The 24510-nt window shown below is 41.8% G+C and overlaps 2 protein-coding genes across 2 annotated transcripts in view; both read left to right on the forward strand.

The window, feature by feature from the left end:
* The first annotated feature begins 962 nt into the window (after positions 1-962).
* LOC120025254 (UDP-glucuronosyltransferase 2A1-like) lies at positions 963-3252 on the forward strand. The gene has a single exon (XM_038969737.1). It carries the CDS (start codon positions 1125-1127, stop codon positions 2724-2726), a length of 1602 nt encoding a protein of 533 aa, XP_038825665.1. The 5' UTR covers positions 963-1124; the 3' UTR covers positions 2727-3252.
* A 4896-nt stretch (positions 3253-8148) lies between these two features.
* LOC120025251 (UDP-glucuronosyltransferase 2A1-like) overlaps positions 8149-24510 on the forward strand; it is a 29328-nt gene continuing 12966 nt past the window's right edge. The window contains exon 1 of the mRNA XM_038969735.1: positions 8149-8218. The gene's annotated coding sequence lies outside the window, so the exon portion shown is untranslated. The remainder of the gene's footprint in view (positions 8219-24510) is intronic.

Consider the following 24510-nt stretch of genomic DNA (forward strand, 5'->3'; position numbering starts at 1 on the left):
TAAAATAATGGCCAAAACGTAATTAACTGGGCCCTAGGTTGGTAAAATACAAAATAAAATACCAGTTTTTTTGACAGTGGCTACATTCTCAGAAAAGCAATATTACATAACAAGATCAAGCAAGAGTTTAATTATAATCCTCTTGAATAAGCTTCACTGAAGAATTCAGCTGTGAATGCTCTTGTATGAGCAAAAACTACAACTGTTTGGCTTGTGGGATACAGTTAATTTAGCAGACAAATCATTGTTACAGTGAATTCATTTTTCTACTTTCTAGCTTCTAAGACCATCTCTTTGCATTAGAAAGGTGTCTTGAGATTAGCTTTTAAGTCTGTGAGTCTGTTAGACGCTGGGAGACTTAGTTGGGGACTTAAAACTTCTTCAGGATTGGTGGGTCCCCTGAGGGACGGTTGAGCTAACGTAGGCTAATGCGATTAGCATGAGGTTGTAAGGAACAAGAACATTTCCCAGGACATAGACATATCTGATATTGGCAGAAAGCGTACATTTTTGTTACTCTAACTGCACTGTCCAATTTACAGTAGCTATTACAGTGAAATAATACCATGCTATTGTTTGAGGGGAGTGCCCAGTTTTGAACATGAAAAGTTATTAATAAACAAATTAGGCACATTCGGGCAGTCTTGATACAACACTTTGAACAGAAATGCAATGGTTCATTGGATCAGTCTGAAACTTTGCACATACACTGCTGCCATCTAATGGCCAAAATCTAAATTGCACCTGGGCTGGAATAATACATTATGGCCTTTCTCTTGCATTTCAAAGATGATAGTACAAAAAAAATACAAAAAACGTGTTTTTTCTTTGTATTATCTTTTACCAGATGTGTTATAATGTGTTATATTCTCCTACATTCCTTTCACATTTCCACAAACTTCAAAGTGTTTCCTTTCAAATGGTACCAAAAAATGCATATCCTTGCTTCAGAGCCTGAGCTACATACAGGCAGTTAGATTTGGGTATGTCATTTTAGGCAAAAATTGAAAAAAAGGGTCCGATCCTCTTAAGTCGGTCAGAGTCCACCTGATACAACAACAAGAGTTGTTGTTTTGCATTCTGTTCAACCTGCCGTCTGACTTCTCCTATCATTCAGATGAAAGATGGCAAGCTACAATGGAAGCATAAGCTCATACCTTCTCATATCTTTACTGGTTGCTTCTTGGAGAATCTACGATGGTGGGAAAATTCTGGTATTTCCCTTAGAAGGTAGTCACTGGGTGAACATGGACATTCTGATCAAGGCTCTTCACTCTCAGGGACACACCATCACAGTAGTACGGACAACTCAAAGTTGGTATATTAAAGAAGAGTCTCTACATTACAGTTCTATTACAATACCTGTCATTGATGGTGTGGAATTTGAGGAATTTGTAAAGCCAATCGTAAAGAAAGTAATTGATATAGAGAGGGGAACGAGCTCTGTATTAAACTTTATAAATTTGCAAATCGAGATGTTCTCTGCAATGTCTACTGTTCATGCACTGGAATGTGACATGGCAACTGCTGTCTTGGAAGACAAGGATTTAATGAAGACCCTGGAGGAGAACCAGTATGACCTGGTCCTTACTGACCCAGCATGGGGGACCGGTATTTTGGTGGCTCACTATCTTCAGCTACCTCTAGTCTACAATGTACGGTGGATAACCAGTGGAGAGGGACATTTAGCCATTGCACCATCCCCCATATCTTATATTCCAATGACTGGATCAGGGCTCTCACACAAAATGACCTTCACAGAGAGAGTAAAGAATATGCTTTTCTATTTGCTTTGGGAAGTTCAGTACAGACTTGTAATCCGGCCACATTACCAGGCTGTTTGTGATGAGTTTTTCCAACCAGGTGTGGACTTCTATGAGTTATTACAGGGGGCTGATCTATGGCTCATGAGAGTTGACTTTGTGTTTGAGTTCCCTCGTCCCACCATGCCTAATGTTATCTATATGGGAGGGTTCCAATGTAAACCTGCCAAGCCTCTTCCCCAAGAACTGGAGGAGTTTGTTCAGAGTTCTGGGGAGCATGGAGTCATTATCATGTCTTTGGGGACTTTTGTGTCTGAGTTTCCAAATGATATAGCTGGTGTGATAGCTGCTGCTTTTGCCCAACTGCCTCAGAAGGTAATCTGGAGACACAAAGGAGATAGGCCAGCTACTCTGGGCAACAATACCTTACTAGTTCAATGGATGCCGCAAAATGATCTGTTAGGACATCCAAAGACAAGGCTGTTTGTAGCTCATGGAGGAACAAATGGGGTTCAAGAGGCTATTTACCATGGAATTCCTGTTGTGGGTCTACCTCTGTTTTTTGATCAATATGACAACCTCCTTCGTCTGAAAAAAAGAGGAGGAGCGAAGCTTTTATCCATGGCAACAGTAGACAAGAACAATAACTTCCTCGACGCCTTGCAGGAAGTTCTGGATGAGCCGTCCTACAGGATGAAAATGCAGAGACTCTCCAGGCTACACAAGGACGTGCCAATGGAGCCCCTGGACACTGCCCTCTTCTGGATTGAGTTTGTCATGAGACACAAAGGTGCTGCTCACCTGCGTACTGAGTCCTACAGAATGCCTTGGTACTCGTACCACTCTGTAGATGTTGTCCTGATATTGTTGGCTGTTGTAGTAGTGCTTCTTCTTCTTCTTGTTGCAATAGTCAGATATTTAAGCGTTAGAAGTTGCTTGAAAAGAAAGATTAAAAGTGAATGAACAGATCCAATTCTCCACATTCTGGTGCACACAAATAATAGGATAAGTATGAATCAAAGCTGTAATATGTAGCTTTTAGGGTGAACCAACAAAATTCACATAGATATTTGTGTTATAGATCTGTCATTCTCAATGAAAGCAAGTGTATAATGCCGTAGATATATTCTATGCTCGCTATTTCTATGATTCCCATGTCTAAGTTTAGTTTTTGCGTATTTTACTTTTGGTTTTGTACACCAGCTTCAAACAGCTGCAAATGCAATATTATTGGTTAAGGAAATATATATTTCACAATGCTTTAGATGGTAAAATGATTATTTACACTAATCGTGCTTGTTTTGTCACATAAACTGAATTTAGGCAAACTATTACAATTTTATTAACCAGGAAATGGCAGAGCGATTTCTGCATAGTGCATCTTTGAATCATGAAAATGTATAATATTGAATTGATGCCAACATAATAAAATGTTAATGTGGAATTTAGTGTGGAATATATTTGTTCGTCAAGTATTTCCAGTTGGTTGTGCATTTTGTGATTCAATGCCACACTGCAAACATTTACTGTACGTGTTAAATTCACAGTGTTAACGTTTTTTTAACTCTGTGTAGTGTAGAAAAATCTAAATAAAATCCTGCCCATCATTATCACATTTCCCACCATGCTCTATTGCAGGTTGATGTTTAGAATTGTTTGTTTCAATATCTGTGTTTTTGCATTTACATTGATTTATTTATTGATTTCATGCTACAGAAAGATACATACTTTGCCAACCAGCATAATGTGATTTGCAGACCTGATGTGGCTTGAAAGCCAAGAATTTCAGACCACTGTGTTAGGGAAAAACTAGGCCATCAAAGAAAGGCCATAACATATATGTAATGTATTGTCATAAAGGGTTTAATCTTAATTAAACGATAACACTTAGGCACTCACTTCGTGAAGGCTACAGGACTGGAAGTGAATGAACGAATGCAACAACCTCTGTCACTAACAAACACAGTCATGAGTGGTAACTCGATCATTACCACAAAAGGCACACTGGTAAATATACAAATAATGCTTTACACCCTACAGTGTTTAAATATAATAAACTGCGAGAGTAAAAACTTTCATAACTGTTTTTTTAACACCAGTTAAGTTGAACTCATACATACATTATGATCTAGTACAATGTACAATCTCTGAGTTCAATGTACACTGGTGATTTTGCTATGTACAGCTGAAATTGACAACCTCATATCCTTAAATAATAACAATGTATGAAATTTACCAGATTATTTTATCCAAAGTTTTTGTATATATTGGTGGCCCCAGCTCTCACAAAAACATATTGTATATGGCAAACATTTACAAATTGGTGAAAGTCCACAAACATATGTTATGACGTTGGCCTGTGGGTAAGGTTTATGACCCCCCCCCCCCCCCCCCCCCATAAATACCTTTCTCCCTTCCCTCTCTCTCTGACTCTACTGAGGGACTCTTGAATAGCCTTTGTTAAACATAGAGAGTCTGGGAACATCAAACAAGTGGAGGGAAAGGAACCATATTTCGGTAATAGAACCAGTTGAAAATATGCGTTGGTACTTAAAACTTCTTATGGCTGCAATCCCGTTAACGGGATCGATAACAGCCAGTGAAAGTGCAGGGCGCCAAATTCAAACAACAGAAATCTCATAAATAAAATTCCTCAAGCATACAAGTATTTCACACCATTTTAAAGATACACTTCTTGTTAATCCCACCACAGTGTCCGATTTCAAAAAGGCTTTACAGCGAAAGCACCACAAACGATTATGTTAGGTCACCGCAGAATCACAGAAAGCATTCAGCCATTTTTCCAGCCAAAGACAGGAGTCACAAAAAGCAGAAATATAGATAACATTAATCACTAACCTTTGACGATCTTCATCAGATGACACTCCCAGGAATCAATGTTACACAATACATGTATGTTTTGTTCGATAAAGTTCATATTTATATCCAAAACCTCAGTTTACATTGGCGCCATGTTCAGAAATGCCTCCAAAATATCCGGAGAAATTGCAGAGAGCCACATCAAATAACAGAAATACTCAACATAAACTTTGATGAAAGATACATGTTTTACATAGAATTAAAGATACACTTGTTCTTAATGCAACCGCTGTGTCAGATTTCAAAAAAGCTTTACGGCAAAAGCACAATATTCAATAATCTGAGAACAGCGTTCAGCCACAAAAGGAAGCCATACAGTTACCTGCCAAATTGTGGAGTCAACAAAAGTTATAAATAGCATTATAAATCTTCACTTACCTTTGCTGATCTTCGTCGGAATGCACTCCCAGGACTCCCACTTCCACAAGAAATGTTTGTTTTGTTCGGTAATGTCCATCATTTATGTCCAAATAGCTATTTTTGTTAGCGTGTTTGGTAAACAAATCCAAAGTCAGGAAGCGCGTTCACTAACGAAATGTCAAAAAGTTCCGTAACAGCCAGTAGAAACATGTCAAACGATGTATTGAATCAATCTTTAGGATGTTTTAAACATAAATCTTCAATAAAGATCCAACCGGAGAATTCCATTGTCTTCAGAAGTGCGATGGAACAGAGCTCCCTTTCATGTGAACGCGCATGGTCCGAGCATGGTCAGCTCATGGTAGACCTTACTCATTCCTGTCTCCTTCGGCCCCACTTCACAGTAGAAGCATCAGACAAGGTTCGACAGAATGTTGACATCTAGTGGAGCCGTAGGAAGTGCAAACTGACCCATATCCCACTGTGTATTCGATAGGCGATGAGTTGAAAACCTACAAACCTCAGATTTCCCACTTCCTGGTTGGAAGTTTTTCTCAGGTTTTTGCCTGCCATATGAGTTCTGTTATACGCACAGACATCATTCAAACAGTTATAGAAACTTCTGAGTGTGTTCTATCCAATACTAATAATAATTTGCATATATTAGCAACTGGGACTGAGGAGCAGGCAGTTTACTCTGGGCACCTCTGGGCACCTTTTTATCCAAGCTACTCAGTACTGCCCCTGCAGCCATAAGAAGTTGGCTGTTGAAGTTGAATATGATGTCAGTTCGGTTGTCATCTGAGACATTATGACTGATGACAGGACGACATAAACTGTATCTGGGAAAGTCTACACATTAGTTACAAGACCATGGTGCTTGCCTACGGAGCTGTGAGGAAAACGGCACCTCCGTACCTTCAGGCTCTGATCAGGCCCTACACCCAAACAAGGGCACTGCGTTCATCCACCTCTGGCCTGCTCGCCTCCCTACCGCTGAGGAAGTACAGTTCCCGCTCAGCCCAGTCAAAACTGTTCGCTGCTCTGGCACCCCAATGGTGGAACAAACTCCCTCACGACGCCAGGTCAGCGGAGTCAATCACCACCTTCCGGAGACACCTGAAACCCCACCTCTTTAAGGAATACCTAGGATAGGATAAAGTAATCCTTCTAACCCCCCCCCCCCCCCCCTTAAAAGAGTTAGATGCACTATTGTAAAGTGGTTGTTCCACTGGATATCATAAGGTGAATGCACCAATTTGTAAGTCGCTCTGGATAAGAGCGTCTGCTAAATGACTTAAATGTAAAATGTAAATGTAATAGTTATCAGATTCACATGGAATTTTTGTGCAATTTAAATGCAATTTAAATGAAACTGTTTGTGAAAAGATTAAATGTAATTTTAGCTTCCAAATGAGAGAATTGGGTTTTCATAAGATTAGAGCTCTGCTCAATCAGTGGCCCGCCCCTGTGAAGAGACATGGGTTATAAACTATGAAACACACCCTTCTCTCCCTCCACTATATAAGGCCTTGACGAAAATGTAACCTCCTGTTCCGAGGACGATAGGACGACGGTCCATACGTTGAAAAGGACTAACATGTCAACTACAGATCTAAGCCAACCTCAGCGTGAGCTTTGGTTGCGAACGGTATGAACTTTGAACTCTTATTCACTACAGAAGTGATACCTCCTAGCCGTTGAATTAGCAGCGGCCGCTGTAAACGTGGGCTAGGAAAGGACGGACAGAGTATCCCATCTACCACACAATGACGACACTACAACATTTCCCGTTCACCACCAGAGACACTCTTCAAAGGACAAAGGACTCTGTTGGGCAACACGGCCATCCATCTACCACCAACCTATTGAAGCGCAGCTCAGAGTAAACATTTATTGAATTTTCCTTTTCCAAATGGGCGGTAATTTAGAATGCATAAGATTCTGTATTTACGATAGAGTAGCTGCCTACAGCCCGATAGAGACATAGCTTCTCCCTTTGTTCTTCAGTCTTCCCGCTCTTTCACTCAAACCCAACCCCCTTTTCTTTGTGTAACCAGCTGTCATATCTGTTCCGTCCGCTAGGGACGTTTTCCTTTATGACATAATTTGTAATCAAGGTATGATTCATTCTGTGTATATGTAATTCTGTGTGATTAGTTAGGTATTTAGTAAATAAATAATTAAACCCAATTTTGTATTGCTGATTCAAGTTGTTAGCCAGGGTTCGTGAAGATAACCAAGAATTTACAACTTTCAGATGAGACTGAAATAAGGTGACGATTAATATTGACTGCTATTGATGTAAAATATTACTAGGTCTATAAGAGTTTATTCGGAAGATAACAGCTCTATAAACACTCTTTCGTGGTGCCCCGACTTTCTAGTTAATTACATTTACATGATTAGTGGGGTCCTGAGTGGCTCCTGAGTGGGCTCCTGAGTGGCGCAGCAGTCTAAGGCACTGCATTTCAGTGCAAGAGGTGTCTCTACAGTCCCTGATTCAAATCCAGGCTGTATCACATCCGGCTGTGATTGGGAGTCCCATAGGGCGGTGCATAATTGTCCCAGCATTGCCAGGGTAGGCCGTCATTGTAAATGAGAATGTGTTCTTAACTGACTTGCCTAGTTTAAAAAGATAAGAAGTGTATATTCTTTAATGAAATCCTATCCCTGGAGGAGAGCCAGTTAGACCTGGTGCTTACTGACCCAGCATGGGGGAGCGGGTATTTTGGTGGCTCACAATCTCCAGCTACCTCTAGTCTACAATGTACGGTGGGTAAACAGTGGAGATGGACATTTAACCATTGCACCATCTCCCATGTCTTATATTACAATGACTGGATCATGGCTCTCACACAAAATTACTTTCACAGATAGAGTAAAGAATTTGCTTTTCTATTTTCTTTGGGAAGCTCAGGGCAGATTTTTAATTCAGCCATGATAATTCTGCTATGTTAAACAATATTTTAATATCATACATACATATTATATTATACATCCATAGTAATATTATACATCCATATTATAATCATGTTCACTCAATGAGTTTTGAGTAACCATCACTGTGACTTTAACAAATGGAAAGGTTCTCTTAAAAGCAGTACTTTGACCTTTACTTAACCCTTATAAACCAACATGCCACACAAAAGCCAAAGTAACCTACACATTTTACATGTAACATTTCACTACATCTTACCTCCAGACTGAATAAGGTAATAATAATTACATTAAGTTAATGAGAAAGGATGTAATGTATTGTGTTTACATGCTGTATCAAATGTGAATCTAAACTTTTTACCTTTATTTAATTAGGCAAGTCTTAACAATGACGGCCTAGGATTAACTGCCTTGTTCAGGGGCAGAATGACATATTTTTACGTTGTCAGCTCAGGGATTCGATCTTGCAACCTTCCGGATACTAGTCCAACGGTCTAACCATTAAGTTACCAGCCTAGTGGTTAGAGAAGAATAAAGTGTAATCTTCATTGTCTCAAACTCTCAAAACCCGATAGAGAATTAATTATGCACTATTGAGAACAGCTTTCATGTTCTTTCATGATTTGTATCACATCAAATTGTATTTATTGTTCACAGACGCATATTTAGCAGATATTATCGCGGGTGTAGCGAAATGCTTGTACATAAATGAGAGTATATAGTCAGCTAACTGACTATATGTCAAAATCTGTTCAATGTGTCATACAAACTGAATATGATTTCCTCTCTCTGTTTGTTTTATATTTCAGATAAATTATAACATATATTGGAAACATGACTTCATGCCTTTTGTTATTTCTGTTGATTATGTGTGGTTCAGTTTGCCATGGTGGGAAGTTGCGGGTCTTTCCCGGGGAGGGAAGTCACTGGGTTAACATGGACATTCTGATCAAGGCTCTTCACTCTCAGGGACACACCATCACAGTGGTACGAACGACAAAAAGTTGGTACATCAAACAAGAGTCGTCCTACTACAGTTCTATTACAATACCTGTCACTGATGCTATGGATGAGGAATTTGTAAAGCCAATCATAAAGAAAGTAATTGATATAGAGAGAGGAACAATCTCTGTATTAAACGTTATACATTTGCAAATGGTGCATTCAATATGGTGCATTAAAACTAAAAGCAGATTTACCTAGCTTTGGAGACCCTAGGAACCTCAACAGTTAACCAATCCTGTGAACAGGTTAGGCAACTCAGGTGTGTATACTTCAACAGCAAAGTTAGATAAGACAAGTTTATGAAGTAGGGCCTTGTAAACAGAGATCTACGGGTCTTTAGTGACGTTCAGCCAACCTTGTGATACAGGATACAGGGATGACTATCAGAACTGTCACCTGTAACAAAACGAAGTGCACTATGGTATATGACATCTGAAGGTTTAAGAGTTGTAGCTGCTGCACTTTGATAATTAATATCACCATATTCAAGAACAGATAAAAAGGTTGACTGAATAACCTGCTTCCTACTGCTTAGAGAAAGGCACCATCTGTTTCTGTAGAAAAAGCCAACTTTAAATCTTAGCTTCTTAACCAGCTCATCTACTTGTTTTTTTAATGTCAAATCCATACAAATCCTAATGCCTAAGTATTTATATCTGGGAACACATTCGATTGGAGAATGAGTGAACATGTAGTTATTCTGTAACATTCTTATGAGAGATTAAAAACAACATGTAGGTGAAAGTCCACAAACACAGAAACATTGATTCACTCAGATTAGTTTATTGAACTCTCTCTCTCATTGAGAGCTTTTCTGTTCATGGTTACAAGGTCTGTCAAATAATTGAGTCTACAATGTATGGTGGATAACCAGTGGAGAGGGACATTTAACTTTGCGCCATCACCAATGTTGTACATTTTAATAACTTTATCAGGGCACTCAGACAAAATGACTTTCACAGAGAGAGAGTAAAGAATATGCTTTTCTATTTGCTATTTACTGTTTACGACAGGTTGACTCTCCAGCCACATTACCAGGCTGTTGGTGATGAGTATTTCCAACCAGGTTTGGACTTCTATGCATTATTACAGGGGGCTGATCTATGGCTCATGAGAGATGACTTTGTGTTTAAGCTCCCTCCCACCATGCATAATGTTATCTATATTGCAAGGTTCCAATGTATCCAATTCTCCCTATCATGTGGGGTAGAATTAAACACGAGTTACTTCTATATTGTCAATCAGTGATGCAGTTTAAGATTAGGGAGCTCAATTATTATGTTGACGTGCATGGCTTTATTTCTATTACAGCACATTGGATGACTTATTTACATTCTATTCACCCAGTTCAACGTAACGTACTTTATGCAAGATCATACCCTTAAGACATGCTGACCTCCACTGTTATTGGCAATGGTGAGAGGTTAGCATGTCTTGAGGTATGATCTTTGACCCTGTGTAACTTTCTTACTCATCATTATTTACCATTCATTCAGGATCATTTTAGTCATCCTAGGCAGACGGGTTGATTTCCACATTAACAATGTTCCAGTGATGTTGCACTAGTTCTGGGATTTCCCAGGCTGCAACCTGGTCTCAGAGCATTTTGTATTATTCCGTACATGAATCCAAGATAGTCCATTTAGTATGATATGTTACGTTTTGTATGGCATGCATTCATTTGTGAATGACCATCATCCATTTCGTATGATATGTTACGAATGACAATTCGGATGATATGTTACGAATTTGTGTATGATATGTTACGAATTCCAATTTGTTGTATCTCCCATCTCCACAGAGGAACTCTAGAGCTCTGTCAGAGCGACCATCGAGTTCTTGGTCACCTCCCTGACCAAGGCCCTTCTCACCCGATTGCTCAGTTTGGCCGGGCGGCCAGCTCTAGGAAGTGTCTTGGTGGTTCTAAACTTCTTCCATTTAAGAATGATGGAGGCCACTGTGTTCTTGGGGACCTTCAATGCTGCAAAAAAATGTTTGGTACCCTTCCCCAGATCTGTAACGTGACACAATCTTGTCTCGGAGCTTTACAGACATTTCCTTCGACCTCATGACTTGGTTTTTGCTCTGACATGCACTGTCAACTGTGGAACCTTATGTAGACAGGTGTGTGCCTTCCAAATCATGTCCAATCAATTGAATTTACCACAGGTGGACTCAAAGTTGTAGAAACATCTCAAGGATGATTAATGGAAATAAGATGCACCTGAGCTCAATTTTGAGTCTCACAGCAAAGGGTATGAATTCTTATGTGAATAAGGTATTTCTGTTTTTTATTGTTAATAAGTTAGCAAACATTTCTAAAAACCTGTTTTCACTTTGTCATTATGGGGTATTTTGTGTAGCTTGCTGAGGATTTATTTAATTTAATCCATTTTAGAATAAGGCTGTAAACTTTACAGTGTAAAGTAACACAATTTGGAAAAGGTCAAGGGGTGTGAATACTTTCCGAAGTCACTGTATAAAGCACTTTGCAAAAGTATTCCTACCCCTTGGATTTCTTCCCATTTTATTGTGTTACAAAGTGGGATTGAAATGGATTTAATTGCTATTTTTTGTCAACAATCTACACAGAATACTCTGTAATGTCAGTGGAAGAAAAATTCTTAAACATTTTCAAGATGAATAAAAATGTAATAACTAAAATATATTCTTCGCATAAGTATTCAGCTAGCTGAGTTTATACATGTTAGAATCACCTTTGGCATCGATTACAGCTCTGAGTCTTCTTGAGTAATTCTCTAAGACCTTTGCACACCTGGATTGTGCAATATTTGCCCACTATTATTTTCAAAATTCTTCAACCTCTTGTAACGATCGTCTTGAGGAGAAAGATTGGACCAAGACGCAACGGGTAATGAAGACATGATGAATTTATTAAACAAGACGAAAACGAACTACACTTGATAATAAACAAAATAACAAAACGACGTAGACAGACCTGAACTGGAAAAACTTACATAAACACGCAGAACAGGAATAGACTACACAAACCGAAACAGTCCCGTGTGGCGCGACAAACACAGACACGGAAGACAATCACCCACAAACAAACAGTGAGAACATCCTACCTTAATATGGTTCTCAATCAGAGGAGACGTAAAACACCTGCCACTAATTGAGAACCATATCAGGCAACCCATTAACCAACATAGAAACACATAACATAGAATGCCCACCCCAACTCACGCCCTGACCGACTAAACACATACAAAAACAGAAAACAGGTCAGGAACGTGACATAACCCCCCCCCTCAAGGTGCGAACTCCGGACGCACCAGCATAAAGTCTAGGGGAGGGTCTGGGTGGGCATCTGTCCGCGGTGGCGGCTCAGGCTCTGGGCGTGGTCCCCACCCCACCATAGTCAATTCCCACTTTTGTAGCCCCCTCCCAATGACCACCCTCCAAATACACCCACCTAAAATAAGAGGCATCAGCGGGACAAGGGGCAGCACCAGGACAAGGGGCAGCACCGGGACAAGGGGGCAGCACCAGGACAAGGGGCAGCACCGGGATAAGGGGCAGCTCCGGACTGAGGGACGGCAGCTCCGGACTGAGGGACGGCAGCTCCGGACTGAGGGACGGCAGCTCCGGACTGAAGGACGGCAGCTCCGGACTGAAGGACGGCAGCTCCGGACTGAAGGACGGCAGCTCCGGACTGAGGGGCAGATCCGGACTGGCTGACGGCTCTGGCTGCTCATGGTTCGCTGACGGCTCTGGCTGCTCATGGCTCGCTGACGGCTCTGGCAGATTCTGGCTGACTGGCGGCTCTGGCAGATCCTGGCTGACTGGCGGCTCTGGCAGATCCTGGCTGACTGGCGGCTCTGGCAGATCCTGGCTGACTGGCGGCTCTGGCAGATCCTGGCTGACTGGCGGCTCTGGCAGATCCTGGCTGACTGGCGGCTCTGGCAGATCCTGTCTGGTTGGCGGCTCTGGCAGATCCTGACTGACGAATGGCTCTAGCGGCTCCTGACTGACGAACGGCTCTGACAGCTCGGGACAGACGGGCGGCTCTAATGGCTCGGTACAGACGGATGGCTCAGACGGCGCTGGACAGACGGATGGCTCAGACGGCGCTGTGCAGACGGATGGCTCAGATGGCGCTGGGTAGACGGATGGCTCAGATGGCACTGGGCAGACGGATGGCTCAGATGGCGCTGGGTAGACGGATGGCTCAGATGGCGCTGGGTAGACGGATGGCTCAGATGGCACTGGGCAGACGGATGGCTCAGATGGCGCTTGGCAGACGGGCAGCTCAGACGGCGTTGGGCAGACTGCAGACTCTGGCCGGCTGAGGCGCACTGTAGGCCTGGTGCGTGGTGCCGGAACTGGTGGTACCGGGCTGGGGACACGCACCTGAAGGCTAGTGCGGGGAGAAGGAACAGGGCATACTGGACCCTGGAGACGCACATTAGGCCTGGTGCGTGGTGCCGGAACTGGTGGTACCGGGCTGGGGACACGCATCTCAGGGCTAGTGCAGGGAGCAGCAACAGGACGCACAGGACTCTGGAAACGCACAGGAGGCTTGGTGCGTGGTGTAGGCACTGGTGGTAATGGGCTGGAGACACGCACCACAGGGCTAGTGCGTGGAGGACGAACTGGGCTCTGGAGACGCACAGGAAGCCTGGTGCGTGGTGTTGGCACTGGTGGTACTGGGCTGGGGCGGGGAGGTGGCGCCGGAAATATCGGACCGTGCAGGCGTACTGGCTCCCTTGAGCACTGAGCCTGCCCAACCTTACCTGGTTGTATGCTCCCCAAAGCCCGACCAGTGCGGGGAGGTGGAATAACCCGCACCGGGCTATGTAGGCGAACCGGGGACACCATGCGTAAGGCTGGTGCCATGTAAGCCGGCCCAAGGAGACGTACTGGAGGCCATATATGTAGAGCCGGCTTCATGGCACTTGGCTCAATGCTCAATCTAGCCCGGCAGATACGAGGAGCTGGTATGTACCGCACCGGGCTATGCACACGTACAGGAGACACCGTGCGCTCTACTGCGTAACACGTGTCTGCCCGTACTCTCGCTCTCCACGGTAAGTACAGGGAGTTGGCGCAGGTCTCCTACCTGACTTCGCCACACTACGCTTTAGCCCCCCCCCCCCCCCCCCCCCCCCCCAAGAAATTTTTGGGCTTGACTCACAGGCTTCCGTGCTAGCCGCGTACCCTCATAACGCCGGTCCCTCTCTCCGGTTGCCTCTGCTCTCCTAATCGCCTCCAGCTGCTCCCATGGGAGGCGATCTTTTCCAGCCAGTATCTCCTCCCATGTGTAGCAACCCTTGCCGTCCAAAACGTCCTCCCATGTCCATTCCTCCTTCGTGCGCTGTTGTTGCTGCTTTCTCCCCCGTTGCTTGATCCTTGGTTGGTGGGTGATTCTGTAACGATCGTCTTGAGGAGAAAGATTGGACCAAGACGCAACGGGTAATGAAGACATGATGAATTTATTAAACAAGACGAAAACGAACTACACTTGATAATAAACAAAATAACAAAACGACGTAGACAGACCTGAACTGGAAAAACTTACATAAACACGCAGAACAGGAATAGACTACACAAACCGAAACAGTCCCGTGTGGCGCGACAAACACAGACACGGAAGACAATCACCCACAAACAAACAGTGAGAACATCCTACCTTAATATGGTTCTCAATCAGAGGAGACGTAAAACACCTGCCTCTAATTGAGAACCATATCAGGCAACCCATTAACCAACATAGAAACACATAACATAGAATGCCCACCCCAACTCACGCCCTGACCGACTAAACACATACAAAAACAGAAAACAGGTCAGGAACGTGACACCTCTTACAAGATGTTGGGCATTTTCAAACTTGCCATAGATTTTCAAGCAGATTTAAGCCAAAACTGGCCATTCAGGAACATTCACTGTCTTCTTGGAAAGCAACACCAGTGTAGCAAATTTAGGCAAAAAGTCCTTTGCTCTGTTTTTTTTGCAGTATTACTTTAGTGCCTTACTGTATTATCCTCCTTTTTTATTTTATTTTAATCCCAGCCCCCGCAGGAGGCCTTTTGCCGTCTGGTAGGCCGTCATTGTAAATAAGAACTTGATCTTAACTGACTTGCCTAGTTAAATAAAGGTTAAATAAAAATGCAAAGACATGACAGATGCACATATGTATGATAACTGGTATCGCGCACAACGCAATATTTCTTAGTGGTAACTCCTCGATCACACCGACAGTGTTTTTCCAAAGCAAGCTACAATGGAAGCATAAGCTCATACCTTCTCATATCTTTACTGGTTGCTTCTTGGAGAATCTACGATGGTGGGAAAATTCTGGTATTTCCCTTAGAAGGTAGTCACTGGGTGAACATGGACATTCTGATCAAGGCTCTTCACTCTCAGGGACACACCATCACAGTGGTACGAACGACAAAAAGTTGGTACATCAAACAAGAGTCGTCCTACTACAGTTCTATTACAATACCTGTCACTGATGCTATGGATGAGGAATTTGTAAAGCCAATCATAAAGAAAGTAATTGATATAGAGAGAGGAACAATCTCTGTATTAAATGTTATACATTTGCAAATGGTGCATTCAATATGGTGCATTAAAACTAAAAGCAGATTTACCTAGCTTTGGAGACCCTAGGAACCTCAACAGTTAACCAATCCTGTGAACAGGTTAGGCAACTCAGGTGTGTATACTTCAACAGCAAAGTTAGATAAGACAAGTTTATGAAGTAGGGCCTTGTAAACAGAGATCTACGGGTCTTTAGTGATGTTCAGCCAACCTTGTGATACAGGATACAGGGATGACTATCAGAACTGTCACCTGTAACAAAACGAAGTGCACTATGGTATATGACATCTGAAGGTTTAAGAGTTGTAGCTGCTGCACTTTGATAATTAATATCACCATATTCAAGAACAGATAAAAAGGTTGACTGAATAACCTGCTTCCTACTGCTTAGAGAAAGGCACCATCTGTTTCTGTAGAAAAAGCCAACTTTAAATCTTAGCTTCTTAACCAGCTCATCTACTTGTTTTTTTAATGTCAAATCCATACAAATCCAAATGCCTAAGTATTTATATCTGGGAACACATTCGATTGGAGAATGAGTGAACATGTAGTTCATATGTAACATTCTTATGAGAGATTAAAAACAACATGTAGGTGAAAGTCCACAAACACAGAAACATTGATTCACTCAGATGAGTTTATTGAACTCTCTCTCTCATTGAGAGATTTTCTGTTCATGGTTACAAGGTCTGTCAAATAATTGAGTCTACAATGTATGGTGGATAACCAGTGGAGAGGGACATTTAACTTTGCGCCATCACCAATGTTGTACATTTTAATAACTTTATCAGGGCACTCAGACAAAATGACTTTCACAGAGAGAGAGTAAAGAATATGCTTTTCTATTTGCTATTTACTGTTTACGACAGATTGACTCTCCAGCCACATTACCAGGCTGTTGGTGATGAGTTTTTCCAACCAGGTTTGGACTTCTATGCATTATTACAGGGGGCTGATCTATGGCTCATGAGAGATGACTTTGTGTTTAAGCTCCCTCCCACCATGCATAATGTTATCTATATTGCAAGGTTCCAATGTATCCAATTCTCCCTATCATGTGGGGTAGAATTAAACACGAGTTACTTCTATATTGTCAATCAGTGATGCAGTTTAAGATTAGGGAGCTCAATTATTATGTTGACGTGCATGGCTTTATTTCTATTACAGCACATTGGATGACTTATTTACATTCTATTCACCCAGTTCAACGTAACGTACTTTATGCAAGATCATACCCTTAAGACATGCTGACCTCCACTGTTATTGGCAATGGTGAGAGGTTAGCATGTCTTGAGGTATGATCTTTGACCCTGTGTAACTTTCTTACTCATCATTATTTACCATTCATTCAGGATCATTTTAGTCATCCTAGGCAGACGGGTTGATTTCCACATTAACAATGTTCCAGTGATGTTGCACTAGTTCTGGGATTTCCCAGGCTGCAACCTGGTCTCAGAGCATTTTGTATTATTCCGTACATGAATCCAAGATAGTCCATTTAGTATGATATGTTACGTTTTGTATGGCATGCATTCATTTGTGAATGACCATCATCCATTTCGTATGATATGTTACGAATGACAATTCGGATGATATGTTACGAATTTGTGTATGATATGTTACGAATTCCAATTTGTTGTATCTCCCATCTCCACAGAGGAACTCTAGAGCTCTGTCAGAGCGACCATCGAGTTCTTGGTCACCTCCCTGACCAAGGCCCTTCTCACCCGATTGCTCAGTTTGGCCGGGCGGCCAGCTCTAGGAAGTGTCTTGGTGGTTCTAAACTTCTTCCATTTAAGAATGATGGAGGCCACTGTGTTCTTGGGGACCTTCAATGCTGCAAAAAAATGTTTGGTACCCTTCCCCAGATCTGTAACGTGACACAATCTTGTCTCGGAGCTTTACAGACATTTCCTTCGACCTCATGACTTGGTTTTTGCTCTGACATGCACTGTCAACTGTGGAACCTTATGTAGACAGGTGTGTGCCTTCCAAATCATGTCCAATCAATTGAATTTACCACAGGTGGACTCAAAGTTGTAGAAACATCTCAAGGATGATTAATGGAAATAAGATGTACCTGAGCTCAATTTTGAGTCTCACAGCAAAGGGTATGAATTCTTATGTGAATAAGGTATTTCTGTTTTTTATTGTTAATAAGTTAGCAAACATTTCTAAAAACCTGTTTTCACTTTGTCATTATGGGGTATTTTGTGTAGCTTGCTGAGGATTTATTTAATTTAATCCATTTTAGAATAAGGCTGTAAACTTTACAGTGTAAAGTAACACAATTTGGAAAAGGTCAAGGGGTGTGAATACTTTCCGAAGTCACTGTATAAAGCACTTTGCAAAAGTATTCCTACCCCTTGGATTTCTTCCCATTTTATTGTGTTACAAAGTGGGATTGAAATGGATTTAATTGCTATTTTTTGTCAACAATCTACACAGAATACTCTGTAATGTCAGTGGAAGAAAAATTCTTAAACAGTTTCAAGATGAATAAAAATGTAATAACTAAAATATATTCTTTGCATAAGTATTCAGCTAGCTGAGTTTATACATGTTAGAATCACCTTTGGCATCGATTACAGCTCTGAGTCTTCTTGAGTAAGTCTCTAAGACCTTTGCACACCTGGATTGTGCAATATTTGCCCACTATTATTTTCAAAATTCTTCAACCTCTTACAAGATGTTGGGCATTTTCAAACTTGCCATAGATTTTCAAGCAGATTTAAGCCAAAACTGGCCATTCAGGAACATTCACTGTCTTCTTGGAAAGCAACACCAGTGTAGCAAATTTAGGCAAAAAGTCCTTTGCTCTGTTTTTTTTGCAGTATTACTTTAGTGCCTTACTGTATTATCCTCCTTTTTTATTTTATTTTAATCCCAGCCCCCGCAGGAGGCCTTTTGCCGTCTGGTAGGCCGTCATTGTAAATAAGAATTTGATCTTAACTGACTTGTCTAGTTAAATAAAGGTTAAATAAAAATGCAAAGACATGACAGATGCACATATGTATGATAACTGGTATCGCGCACAACGCAATATTTCTTAGTGGTAACTCCTCGATCACACCGACAGTGTTTTTGCAAAGTACATTCTTTACAATGGAATGCTACGTTTGCCTTGAAGCATTTCGTTTGAGAAGCAGTTTCAGTGTGTTCTGTGTGGTGCATTAATTATGTTGAACTTTTGTTGCACACATATACCAACACAGTCTCACATTCAATTCGTGCATATATGTACAAAATGTATTTCAGCAGATTTCGTGCGTTTTTGTGCATTTTTGGGGTGTTTTGGGGTGGTTCAATTCGTTTGAAAATACACGAATTTCTGTGCTACTTAATTCGTGCGAAAAGACACAAATTTAACCAGTAGGTGACACACAAGCCGTTGCAACAACCATGTAGACGCGATAATTTGTATTTCATTTTTGTTCTTCTTAATGGCTAATTCAACGTCATGAATATACAGAAATGTTGTCTTTGTTTAACCATGTTTTAAAATGTGTCGTTGTATGCCTATATGTACTGTTTTAGACTTGCTGAACAGAATTTTTGAGAAAAGACGCACATTTACCTGCGACTTAATTTGTGGGAAATATTGTTTTATTAATGCCAATGCTGTTTTCTGTGCTTGATTTCGCTTAATACTTTGGATACTGGTGCACTTGTAATCAGAACGCCTTTTTGTCATGTAGGCAACCATACACGATTTTCTTCATAACCCATTTCATATTTCGTGGAGCCTAAATTACACCATTTTCTTCATAATGCATGTATTACATGTTAATGTGAAATAATGAATTATGTTGGCTTACACTTATGGCCTTTCCAAGGCCTTTCCATACCTTAAGGGAACATTTTAGCACTCGCCATATGGTTAGTGAGAAACGCCACATTGCAAATGTAAGGTCCCTTACTAGATGTCCTGCAACGTTTCTAAAATTTGCGGATGGCGTCGGGCCGTGCGCGGGGGAGAGATCTTTCAGGAAGTCATCAAACTAAATCTCTCGGACGTTCGGTTTCCGTTTTATAAAAATAACACATTTTGGTCATTTTTCCGCAGTCTAGGAAATTCCCACCAGAGGGAAAATAAATAATATTGCAAATGCACAAGCACATTGCAAATGCATGTGGCCTTTTCTCCTAAACGGAAAATATTTCGAAGACGTAATGGACAGTTGGCCCCGAACAAGATGGCGTCGAGGCCTCAACGCTTTTTGAGTTATGGCCATTTTTCTGGGATTAAAGGTCAAAAACGTAAAGTAGGGTGCTAATTTGACCGCTTCACGTCAAAGTACATAAGCATACGGTGTCAGGAAAAAAAGAACCAGCCATTTATCTATCGTAATTTAAGAGAAATCGTACATTGACAAATTGGTCATGTTCACAAAAAGGGTGGTCCGTTGGCCTAGCGTCGTCCGGGTTAGGGAGGGTTTGGCCGGTAGGGATATCCTTGTCTCATCGCGCTCCAGCGACTCCTGTGGCGGGCCGGGGGCAGTGCGCGCTAGCCAAGGGGGCCATGTGCACGGTGTTTCCTCCGACACATTGGTGCGGCTGGCTTCCGGGTTGGAGGCGCGCTGTGTTAAGAAGCAGTGCGGCTTGGTTGGGTTGTGCTTCGGAGGACGCGTGGCTTTCGACCTTCGTCTCTCCTGAGCCCATACGGGAGTTGTAGCGATGAGACAAGATAGTAATTACTAGCGATTGGATACCACGAAGAAAAGGGGATAAAAGGATGGAGTGAAAAAGTACGGTGCTTAAAGACACACAAAGCCTGCAATGGCATTGCCATTATCTCCAGGCCGTGCCGAGTTCAACGAGATGCCCCGCTTGACCGTAGCTAGCTCGGTCTGAGTGCAGCGACAGGGACAAGAAGAAGGACCCAAATGACCCTTTGACCTCAATTTAATATTTTTTTGCTTTTGGGAGACAGAGAGAGAACCGTTAAGGTTAGAAGCACAATTTGACCTCAGGAACGTTCCTAAGGTCCTCCCGGTCTGTGCAAGCCTAACATTGACCGTGTGGCATTAACCCTTAATAGTTAAAAGAAGGTGTTTACATCAAACAGTTTACAATGACATGTCTCCCCATAGGAATACATTGCCTGCTCCCCTAAATTCAACCTGAAGCCTATGTGGGTTAATAATGCCTTATGAACCTGTCTTCGATGACAATCCATCAGGCCACTATGAGGTCTACCTGTGTCGATTCTAAGCTTCCTGGAGCAACCGGAAGTGGTTAAATCACCCTAAAAGTGTTTGCCATACCCAACCTGCAGTTTGAGAGAAATAGTGCATTCAACCCTATGTAAATCAGTGAGTTCTTAACGTATAGACTTAAAACTCAGGATTCTGTAAAAGCCCACTCCAATGAGGATATGTGTTTACTTTCAGCTTCCTGTGCCAACCGGAAGTGCCATAATTGGTGTCAAAAGGGCTGTTTCGAAGGGTTAAAAAAGTCAAATCTTTCCAAAACTTAATATATGTGAATAGGCAACCCTCATGAACTGTAAATCAGTCATTCATCCCATCAGATTTCAATGAAAAATTTACACACCCACACAGAAAGGATGGAGTGACACACTGAGGGGCTTAGAGGCAGACAGTGCCTGCAATAGTTACTTTTGTTTGAACTTTTAAAGAACCGTCAGACCTAGAGTTCTGAAACTTTACAAACCTGTTCTAGAGCTCAGGTCGATTAAGCACGGTGAGTTATGTGGCTCTAGAAGGTTCTCGGACCGATAAAAAGCCTTGGTGCATTTGCATTGACTTCAATTCATTTTGAGCATTACAAAATGGTGACATTTAGAAAAGTCCCAGAGTTGCAAGACTAGGTGCATTGAAACCGGCTCGGCCCATAGAGACGGACCCCGACATTTCTGTCCGATAGCTCATTCAAGGACCCCGTAGCAAGGCATGGAAAAAAGTGGAATTTCAGCACCAATTAAGGTTTTGCTCGGGCACCGAATGACCTATCGAGCCGAAACTTGGGATTCGAGGTCGCCTCACATAGGGCTAAACATAATGTGAAAACTGGACCCGCAGCTAGAACATAACTACGTATTATTTGTTTTATTATGGTTTAAATGGAAGGCGCTGTGAATTTTGGGCCTGCTCTGAAATATGTGATAGTTGGCTTCTAAACGAGTTGGAAAAAGTGAGTTTGGAGTCAGATGGTATCAGTTTGGTGTCTGAAAATATCTAATTGGCTGATGGACACTGACTTGCTAGTTGACTTTTGTGCATTTGCAATATGTTTCAACAGTGAAAAACCACCAAAATAGCATTCTGAAATCACCACTAAAAATGACATCACCATAGCCGTGCCGAGTTCAACGAGATGCCCCGCTTGACCGTAGCTTGCTCGGTCTGAGCGCAGCGACAGTGACAAGAAGATGACCCTTGACCTACATTTCAAGTCTTTTGCTTTGGGGAGACAGAGAGAGAACTGTTAAGGTTTAGAAGCACAATTTGACCTCAGGAACGTTCCTAAGGTCTCTGTGCAAGCCTAACATTGACCGTGTGGCATTAACCCTTAACAGTTAAAAGAAGGTGTTTACATCAAACAGTTTACAATGACATCTCACCCCATAGGAACACATTGCCTGCACCCCTAAATTCAACCTGAAGCCTATGTGGGTTATGAATGTCTTATGAACCTGTCTTCAATGACAATCCATCAAGCTACTATGAGGTCTACCTGTGTTGATTCTAAGCTTCCTGGAGCAACCGGAAGTGATAAAATCACCCTAAAAGTGTTTTGCCATACCCAACCAGCAGTTTGTGATATATAGTGCATTCAACCCTGTGTAAATCAGTCAGTTCTTAACGTATAGACTTAAAACTCAGGATTCTGTAAAAGCATACCCCGATCAGGATATGTATTTACTTATAGCTTCCTGTGCCAACCGGAAGTGCCTTAAAATGGGGTCATAGGTGCTGTTTCGAAGGTTTAAAAAAGTCAGATCTTTCCAAAACTTTAAATGTGTGAATCGGTCAACCCTCATGAACTGTAAATCAGTAATTTCGCTAAACAGATGTCAAAGAAAAGCTCTCTCACACACACACACACACACACACACACACACACACACACACACACACACACACACACACACACACACACACACACACACACACACACACACACACACACAGCAAGGATGGAGTGAAAAAGTATGGTGCTTAAAGACACACAGAGCCTTAAATGCTTTTAGGGGGGATCCAGACTTCCATACCCGCTCTGGGAGCGCTATACTACCGCCCCAAATCAATGGGTGCTGGCCTGAGTGATTTATGGAGGTTTTCAAAAAATATTCTGTTTTTTCTTCTGGAAAATATTTTAGGTTTTTTCTTCTCGAGTCAATGGCCTGAGTGATTTATGGAGGTTTTCAAAAAATATTCTAAGTCCAAACTTTTCATGCACCTGGTATTTTTTTGGGGTTACCAGGCGTCATTTTTCAAAACGGTTGAAATTGCTTTTAGGGGGCATCCAGAGTGTCACATGACCGGATGAGGTAACTATTCTTGTTCTTCTTGTAACTTTCCGGTAGGCTAGAAGCTTTCCGGTGTTTTGCTGCTCGACACAGGTCGACGCAGGTATTGCACTTGATTTATCGTTATCGTAACCGTAGGTGCAGCCAAGTGGAAATACGAAAGCTTTCCTTCTATTTCGCACTGACGGTAATTTGAACACAAGAACGTTTCTAGTGAAAAGGTGCTTACACTCAGAGCCATGTATTTACACTCAGCCACCCTAGCCTTATTACGGGTTAACGTTTTGGTAATTTTGGTTGGCCAACAAAATGTAAGACTACAATGACTGCATACGTTTCCCCAAATGTTATACGAAAAAAAAATGTTTTGTTATTGATGGACAATGGCAAGGCTGCCATTGTATTTTCAGTTACATTCTGTTCAATAAAAATGGTTTACACGTTTATTTTTTAAGAAATACATGGAACTACAACCGAATAAAACACCATTAACCATCATGCATTGCTTACATTCATTCTATCCTGAAAAGTCTGTTCAGAAAAATCGAAAACAGTACATATAGGCATAAAACCACAATGTTTTAATAGGGATTAAATAAAGACAATATATATATAACCTCTTATGGTTAAATGGTTAAAAAAAGACAAAATATCTATATATTCATAACGTAAAATAAATAACAGGCGATCGCGTCTATGGTTGTTGCAACGGCTTGTGTGTCGCCTACTGGTTAAATTCGTGTCTTTTCGCACGAATTAAGTATCACAGAAATTCGTGTATTTTCGCACGAATTAAGTAGCACAGAAATTCGTGTATTTTCAAACGAATTGAACCACCCCAAAAATGCACAAAAACGCACGAAATCTGCTGAAATACATTTTGTACATATATGCGCGAATTGAATGTGAGGCTGGGCTGCATATACAGATAATGCTGCGTACCATTTGGCGCATTAAAGGTGTAATCAAGGCATAGTGTAGAAGGCTCAGATTAACATGGCAGAGTTGCCATTATAATCGTTTTCCTTTATAATGTCGAAATAAAATGTCTCCAACCCGCATACCACACACTCACACACTGAAATCACATGTGTACGTTGTTTGCATACAATCAATTTAGAGAGCCTCAAATATCATTATTTCTTTTGCGTGGATCAAACAAAAACACCCTAATGATTGGTTGACAATAGAGCCTCCCACAATGGAGGCGATGGCTGCAGGATGAAGTTGGTGAAGAGCCACTGCAGAAACTTGCAGTACAAATGCATGACCTTTGATCACATGATTTATGTGAAGTTCATGCAGTTGACATGTAGGCTCATGTCAGACAATTTCTATCCCCATTATACAGGGCCGGCCCTCCCATTAGGAAAGATTAGCCCGCCGCCTGTGGCAGCACTTGAAATTGGGGCGGAATTTTGACCATTGGCTGCGGTCCTCCGGGTCCTCCGGGGATCTTTACGGGATATGTTAGTGCAGGCTGGGCCACATCGGGAT

This window comes from Salvelinus namaycush, chromosome 30, assembly GCF_016432855.1.
Source record: "Salvelinus namaycush isolate Seneca chromosome 30, SaNama_1.0, whole genome shotgun sequence".
NCBI classification, from domain to species: Eukaryota; Metazoa; Chordata; class Actinopteri; order Salmoniformes; family Salmonidae; genus Salvelinus; species Salvelinus namaycush.